Here is an 8,065-nt window from a genome sequence, read left to right as displayed (position 1 = left end):
GATGGTAGTTCCAACTTCTCAGATTTACATACAATCTTTGAAGCTTCACTTCTGTGTATGATAATTGAAAAATAGTATTGTGCATTCCTTGAAAAGATTCAAAGTAGTATAATTGCTTCTTTATGTCATGAACCAAAAAGGCTTCAGCTTTGGTTTGATACATTAACCTTTCAACATATATTCAACTATAAATTTATAATATGCTCCTATGCCTTCATAAATATACAATGCCACTACAAGTTGAGCTAAAACTGATGTGTATAGAATGTGTATCTTTGTATTTTTCCTTTATATGGGGTGAATTTTCTCTTATATGCCTGCTGCTTAGGTCTAATAGTAAGTTAAAGATTTTAAATCCATATCATAGAAGACCATTTTACGAGTCTATGTAAGTATACCAACATGTATTTAGATGGATGATGCCGAGGATAAGAAGTGGCCTGAAGCAGTTGAGAGACATTTTATTGATATCTTGTTAGAAGAGGATGCTAAAGGGAATATGCCCCAAGGCCAATTCAAGTCTGGAACTTGGACAACAGTTGTCAATGAGTTTAACAAGCGTGCGTCTAAAAGTTACACCAAGGCACAACTTACACAAAAATATCAACGACTGAAACAGAGACACCGCACATTCTCCCAGCTCATCGCACGTACAGGAATGGGATGGGACCCCATTTCAAATACGGTGACGGCCAGTGACGATGCTTGGGCTACTGCATTTGTGGTAAGTCCTTAAAGCTGACTTAAATATCAAAAATATTAGGTTTATTGGCTTATGAGTGTATTAATAATAGTGGCTTTAAATAGTTGTTTTGTAGCATTTTCCCATGATGATACTTTTAGGAATGGAATAAAATCTGACTTATATATGGGGTTTACTGTGGGTTTAATGGGGTTTAATGTGACTTATAAATTCTGACTTATATCTTTGACTTATATTATTTTATTTATATTATTCATCTGTGAAATTACTCAATGTCTACAATTTCCTAAAAAACCTTTTTGGCTTTCTGAAATTTGGAATAAAGAGTGTTGTTATACGGTTATTATAAATTAGCCATCTACTTTGTATTGGGTTTTATATCAATAAAACATCTAACCCAATATATATGGTTGTTAATAGGTCAATCATAGATTCAAGGAGTTCAAGAGAAAGGGGATGAGACACTATGAGCTATTGGGCACTCTTTTCAATTCAAACACAGCCACGGGTTTCCTCCAAATGTCATCTGCCCAACCAGCTCCCAATAGTGATGAAGAGAGAGAACTTGATGCAGCCTTTCTATCTAAGAGGGTACATGTCAATGTCAGCATCGATGGTTTGGATGACGTGGAGGAGTTGCCCACACCGAGTGAAGCCCAAAGCCGGAGGCAAGCTGAAAAGCGGCCAGCTGAACCGTCTCATTCAAGTGGAAAAAGGAAGAAAGGGCACTCCCTTGAATCCATGACTGAGGCAATATGGGGTTTTACTGACATGAGGAATCGTCGGGGGAAAAAGTCCATCGACACTGGAGACTCTACTGTGGGGGCTGACCCTGAGTCAATTACAGCAGCTGTAACTCTTCTGAACCAGCACACCGATGTCGATCATGTCACGTATTGCAAGGTCGTGCAGGAGCTTCATAACGCCAAGAGTAGAGCTGCTTTTTTTGCCATGACGGTTGATAGAAGAAGGGCCTGGATTGAGTTTATTGGGGGTGGATTGCAGTAGTGGTGGTTGTGGTTGATAGTCTAGGAAGTTAACTGATGATGTGCGCCGTGTAGACAGCCTAGGAAGTTAATTAGTACTCTTAGTTTGGTTTAATGTGAATACGCAAAGTTTGTATTATGTTAATACTATGAACAATGTTTGCATTATGCCTTCCTTTATTATGTTAACCTCCTTGGGACATGTATGGTATTTATGTAAGAAATATGTTTTGTGGTTGTCATGTCTTCTATGAATTTCTAACTTTGGTGACATATATATATATATATATTTAAAAAGTAAGCTGCTGCATTCCATTTTGCAAATTTCTTTTTTGTGTCACATATCTGCTTCAGACGTTGTTAGCTATTTTAAGAATGTAGTATTTTATTGAGCATACAAGTGACATTGGCTGGAATGAGTATTTGGCTTATCCTTTCTCTTTTGTTAGTTATTTGTAGTTTTGGTGGAATTAGTTTGAAAGTAGCACATGAATTGTCTGCAAATTTTGTATACAACTTTGGCTAATAAAAGGATTGTAATTTCTATGAAATCCGCAGGTATGAGAGAGCCACGTCTGTTATAATTGATCCAGGTCTATATAGCTTGCATAAATCAGGTGCATTTTGGGTCTCAAAGCAAAGGAGTGTACCATCTGCATATACGGTATTTACAGGTGAGGATTTTTGTTTATTGCCTCTCATTACTAAATCTTCATGCCTCCACAACCAGCTTTAGCTTTCAGGTATTTCTTTTTATAAATCTTTGTCTCATTCTTTGTTAATTATGATTTGATTTTGCTGGAAGTATCAGTTTCTTCGTTGAAAAATTTTAGATTAAGTCTCCCTTTTTCTGCTTTATATAAGCTCTATTAATTTTGTTTCTTGCTACTGGTTTTTTGTTTGTGTTGCAAAAATATCAACTTCTTAATTAGAGGTTAGAGTGTGTTCTTTCTCTTCTTCACTAATAATAATGGAACTACTATGGAAGTGGGGTTGGGTTTGGATCCTTCCAGCCTATCCTTATTGATCTTATAAAACCAAAAAAAGATAGATGCATTTGCTTGCATTCACTTCTATTATTTTGTGAACATTGTAACAAGTTAAGAAATTGAGCTAACATTGTCTCTGGGTGTGTATTTGAGCTTTGACCTGCTTTTGTAGGCTTTGAAAGGCTCTGTCTTTTTTTTTTTTTTATTAATTTTTTTTCCTGTTTGGGTTTAGATCAAATGTCTTTTCTTAGAATATTTAAACACGTTAAATAGTATATTTGATGTACTTTTACTCCAATAATAATTGAACAGGAACAAGTAGAGTATATAATTGCAGTTTTTCCTTCTCTTAACTAGAGCTTTTGAACTCATTTTGGAGGGCTTTTTTTTCCTCAGAAATCAAAAACTGCATAATTTGTGGAAATCTACAAGGAGAGGTACTATATGTAGCCTTAGCTCTTGTTTACTGCTCTAGGGCACTTCAATTCATAGGAAATGATTTATTTTCTAGTAATTAGAAGGATGTACTGAAGTTTGCTTTCAGACCACTGTTCACAGATGTTCACTAATTTCTTATTCTTTTCCTTTCTTCTGCTTTGCATGCATTTCTGGGTGAATAATAGCTTCCATTTGATTTGAATCTGTCTTTAATTTTTTGTAGTTATTTCAATTTCTTCTTTTTGTTCTTCCTTTTTCTATTTGATAAATTTTTCTGGTTAGTTTCTCATCAACAAAATAATAATAATACTAATTGTGGTCTGTCATAATGTCATTCTGAGGAATTAATCAGAGTTATAAAATTATGAACTCTAATATGTCTATTATCTTGTGAGTATATTTGTCATGCCTTACCCATGAGGTTGTTGGTCTTGTTTAAAAATGACCACTGCATGCCAGTTCACTTCACGGAAGCTTTACTCCATCACAGTCCAATGATTCTACACAAAAACCACTTGTCATAATCAATAGCATCCCACCCAACCTCTCCCAACTATCTCAACAGCAGAGACCAGACCAGGAATAGGATCCAGTTAGCCTTTTGACAATGAAAGGTTGATTTCTGCACAAATCCCAGCCATGCTTTGCTTCGTAAGATGAAAGGTCTATTACAACATTTCCTTACTCGGAAAGAAATGCTAGAAGGCCTGTAATAAAATCCACACAGACAGTATTTATGGTATTTTCAATATTTATGGTATTTTAAAACTTATTTAAGAAGAAAAAAGAGCCATGTATATTGTAGTCAACCATTTATGTTGTAATCACTATTGAGGTAGTGACAATATATATACATCATGTCCATCTCCCATGTAGTACATTGATTTCAACATTAATTCTTTGCAACTTAGTAGATTCATCATCCGGTTCCATCAAATTAGCAATTCGGCCTACTTGGTCCATTTCAGTCCATTTGGTACATTTCAGTCCACTTCAGTCTATTCAGTCCACTGGTTACACTTCGGTCTATTACGGTCCATTTCAGTCTATTTAGTCCATTAGGCATAATTCAGTCCAACGGGTATGTTTCAGTCCATTTTCAATACCACGAAGCTACATGCTCTAAAAGCAGTTTAATGATATTTTCCACGCACTCTCACAATCGGCTTTTCTTCTTGAGTTTTTGAAAAGGAATTAATGAATGTGAGTCAAATTATGAGCAATAATGAAGGTACGTAATTATTTTTAGGAATATGAAAGTTAGTAATGAATGAGAATTGAATTGATGGCATAGGACAGGGTAAATGCCAACATCGTGGGTAAAAGCTAGTGAACATACCATAGGACAGGGTACCTTACTTGGCTGCACGTGCATGATTGGTCCGAAAACTTCAAAATGTACATTAATGACCACTTGGCAAATAAAACCCTACAAATAAAAAAGAGAGTGGCAGCAATTCAATATGAGTGAAAGTCATAGCTAAATATTAGATTGGTATATTTTCAGCTCATATTGATCCATTCAATATTTCACTTTGAGATTCTTTCACCCATGTAAAACGCAAGGGCAATGCAGTAGCTGATAAATTAACTAAATTAGCAAAGATCTTTCTCGAACCTTCAATTTTGGTTAGAAGACATCCATTTTGGTTACAAAAAATCATTACATTTTATGCTTTTTAATAGGTTAAGGAGGAAGTCAGGTGAACTCATACTTAATCTTGTCTATAGTAACTTGTCAATTGTATCCATAGAGTATTCCATGTATAGTAGTCAATTACTGCGGAGGCTCATTCAACTAATTAAGCCATAACAAACTAATGGAATCCATTTACTTTTTTGAAAAGGTAATACTATTTTGTTCATATGTTGTATTTGAGTATAAGCCAATAATAATAATAATAATAATAATAATAATATCATTTTGAAGAAAATGTATTAAATGAAATCATTTTAAATTTTTGAAATTTAAAAAAAAATAAACCAAAGATAATATGTAAAATTATCAATGTCATAATAATCTCTTACAAATATTTCTTTGCTATTCCTTAAATTAGGTCTTCTTGTGTTTGACAAACCATATTTGTCTTGAAGTCATAAAGGTTTAATATTGTTTGGATTATATGGTGAGATGAATTTATCAAACACTTGCCTCCAAGGTTGGCCACATATCCACTTGATGGACTTACATATTTTTGCCATTAGAAAGGGGTTAACTCACAATTTTTATTTTATTAAAATATTAACATCATTAAAAGAAAAGGGAAAAAAAAAAAAATCATAGTGTACTCTACGAAGTAAAGCAATTTGTTCAATGTTTACTAAGTCCAGAATGTAGAATTAGCGAAGGCGCCTACATTTTTTTAGGCTGCAAGGTTCATGTGATTGTAGGATCTATCATAAAAAATCCCTTGAGAAGCAGGTTTCTATACATACAGCAATATAGATATATATATACATAAAGCAATATATATATATATATGTGTACTTCTTTATAGTGGCTGATGTGAACTTAATGGCTGCCCACAGGTGTGATTCAGTTATGACCAACACCGATTCAGATCGTGATTCAGGCATGGCTGAGTCCGATTCAGATGAGTACGATAGTGAGGTGGAGCTCGAGATTGCCACAGCCTACGTTCAGCTGTGTATAGAGTACGTGTAAAAGTACTACATGAAGCGACCTATGTGCACTAGTATCCTGAGTGGGAGGTCATATGTGATTGAAGTATTAGAAGGAAATCCGCAAGTGTGTTATGACATATTCCGCATGGACAAGACCATTTTTAGACACTTGTGTAATGAGTTGAAGCGGTTGCACCTATTAGAGGAGGACACTGGTTGGGTTTCAGTTGAGGAGTCCATTGGGACAGTTCTATTTATCGTCGGACACAACGCTGACTACCGGGTAGCTGCCAACCGCTTCCAACATTCTCTCGAGACCATTCAAAGGCGGTTTCGGCATACCTTGCGTGCTATCCATGCTTTGGGATGTATCATCATCCAGCCTGACGTTGATGCAGCTGAGCTCCCTCAATCACTTCGAGGGAATGGGAAATATTATCCATGGTTTGAGGTATGCTTTGATTTTTCTTTTTTTGGTGCTATCCATGCTTACTTATTCACACTATATTGCACATAAGTGTAATTTATTAATTAAAGCTACCTATTTTTTTTACAGAAATGTGTGGGGGCTATCGATGAGACGCACATAAGTGCTTCTACCCCATCTGGTAGGACCACCGCATTTAGAGATAGACGGAGTGATATCACCCAAAACGTGATGTGTGTATGCAACTTTGACATGCGGTTTACGTATGTGCATACGGGATGGGAAGGGAGTGCAAATGATTCACGAGTCATGCAGGACGCACTTGGACATGCCGAGTATGAGTTCCCTTGGCCGCCTAAAGGTAAAAAAAAAGAAAAAAAAAAATTTACCGCATTTGGTTTTCGATTTGGTCATTGTTGCATCTGACTTCGCATTTCCAAAGTATTTTGTAGCATATTACAGATGTGAAAAACTATTCAAGATGGGATTATGGAGTAGCAGGATGAAATTCTTGTCTATGATAATTCTCAAAAAGGGTGTGAATTTTTGTGGGTTGTGTGGTTTATATGTCATATTTTTTTAAATCTCATGTCACATATTTTATTCATGAATGTCTTTTAATGGGTTTGTTTAAATTTGGATATTTACGTTAGATCACTTTTAGAAATCCAAACTGAGGTCAATGAGTTTGTAACTACTTTATATTTTGTCCTTTCTGTAAAAAAAATAAATAATAAAAAAAAAAAAAGCTTCTATACACTGCACTTGATTGGTAGCTAGATAATTTCATTATATCTAAACTAATTCACTCAATACATGAACTGTGTGATTCATATTTAGCACTCTATATCATGGAAAAAAGGCCGTGTAAAAGTTTGTCATCTCACTAGGGAAAGTTGCTTTCATGGAGTAGTAAGTTAAAGTCAGTCATTGCATGGTCACTCATTGTTTAAGCTGACATCAAAAAACTGTAGTGCATGCTTCGTATACATACATGTATAGATACACTTTGGTAGTAAGGAACTAGCAAGAATAGTTGTGTTGGGTAACATTAATTGGCAATGGTTATCACTCGTATTGCAGGATCGTACTACCTCGTTGACTCGGGGTACGCAATAGGCAGTGCATTCCTCCCCCACACAAGTCCACACACTACCATGCCCAAGAGTTTCGGGGTACAAACCGACAGCCTAGTACCCCACAAGAGTTGTTTAATTATAGGCATTCCTCATTGCGGATGGTGATTGAACAATGCTTTGGCGTCTTGAAGGCGAGGTTCCCGATCTTGACTGGAATGCACTCCTTCTCTATCTCTAGACAACGGGTGATTATGACTGCTTGCTGTGCATTGCACAACTTTATTCGCATGTATAACCGGCCAGATGAAATGTTCCATGTGTGGGAAGGATCATTTGTGCGTAACAGCGACGCAAACCTAGCAGGAGCTGCACGCGTAGGCAGTGGGGGCACTGAAGAAGCTTTTAATTCTCCGGCACAACGAGCAATGTCGGAGTATCGTGATGTGATAACTGCTGCTATGTGGGCAGATTACATTGTTCAATGATTGAGCTTTTTGGGCATTATTTTATTAAAATGTGGATGACATGGAACTTTGTATAAGTCTAGATGAAGATTACTGTGTTTTGTTGTTGTTATAGGTTTGTATAACGGGGTAGTGAGCCTCTTTAATTTGGACTGCAGTGGCTCTTACTGTTGTTTTTGGTGAACTTAATGGCTGCCCATGAAGCTGGATTGTCAACATATATTAGTCACTTTTTGAATGGCTTTCACACAATTACACTACTCTCCCTCTTTTTGAAAAGCTAGATTCTATTTTGTCCCAAATACATATATCCTTTATAGGATTTTAGTGATAATACTTGTTACATTTGTTTAT

At 35.9% G+C, this 8,065-nt stretch overlaps 2 protein-coding genes across 2 annotated transcripts; both read left to right on the top strand.

The window, feature by feature from the left end:
• Positions 1 to 412: 412 nt before the first annotated feature.
• Positions 413 to 5,781, top strand: LOC115950157 (uncharacterized protein At2g29880-like). The gene is made up of 5 exons (XM_031067405.1): positions 413 to 724; positions 1,124 to 1,707; positions 2,248 to 2,353; positions 4,803 to 4,819; positions 5,646 to 5,781. The coding sequence occupies exons 1-5, from the start codon at positions 413 to 415 to the stop codon at positions 5,779 to 5,781; spliced, it is 1,155 nt and encodes a 384-aa protein (XP_030923265.1).
• Positions 5,782 to 5,790: 9 nt separating this feature from the next.
• Positions 5,791 to 7,732, top strand: LOC115950156. Its single transcript, XM_031067404.1, has 4 exons — positions 5,791 to 6,192; positions 6,298 to 6,529; positions 7,252 to 7,343; positions 7,439 to 7,732. The coding sequence occupies exons 1-4, from the start codon at positions 5,791 to 5,793 to the stop codon at positions 7,730 to 7,732; spliced, it is 1,020 nt and encodes a 339-aa protein (XP_030923264.1).
• Positions 7,733 to 8,065: the final 333 nt, after the last annotated feature.

The sequence above is a fragment of the Quercus lobata genome, chromosome 6, assembly GCF_001633185.2.
Source record: "Quercus lobata isolate SW786 chromosome 6, ValleyOak3.0 Primary Assembly, whole genome shotgun sequence".
Taxonomy (NCBI): domain Eukaryota; kingdom Viridiplantae; phylum Streptophyta; class Magnoliopsida; order Fagales; family Fagaceae; genus Quercus; species Quercus lobata.
This window is presented reverse-complemented; position numbering and strand designations above follow the sequence as displayed.

Bases quoted from the DNA above. Each gene is read 5' to 3' on its own strand.
- LOC115950156 (XM_031067404.1), top strand. From the start codon at position 5,791: ATGAAGCGACCTATGTGCACTAGTATCCTGAGTGGGAGGTCATATGTG. The intron at 6,193-6,297 runs GTATGCTTTGAT...TTTTTTTTACAG, and splicing joins AATATTATCCATGGTTTGAG to AAATGTGTGGGGGCTATCGA. The intron at 6,530-7,251 runs GTAAAAAAAAAG...CTCGTATTGCAG, and splicing joins GTTCCCTTGGCCGCCTAAAG to GATCGTACTACCTCGTTGAC.
- LOC115950157 (XM_031067405.1), top strand. From the start codon at position 413: ATGGATGATGCCGAGGATAAGAAGTGGCCTGAAGCAGTTGAGAGACAT. The intron at 725-1,123 runs GTAAGTCCTTAA...GGTTGTTAATAG, and splicing joins CTTGGGCTACTGCATTTGTG to GTCAATCATAGATTCAAGGA. The intron at 1,708-2,247 runs GTAGTGGTGGTT...TGAAATCCGCAG, and splicing joins TTTATTGGGGGTGGATTGCA to GTATGAGAGAGCCACGTCTG.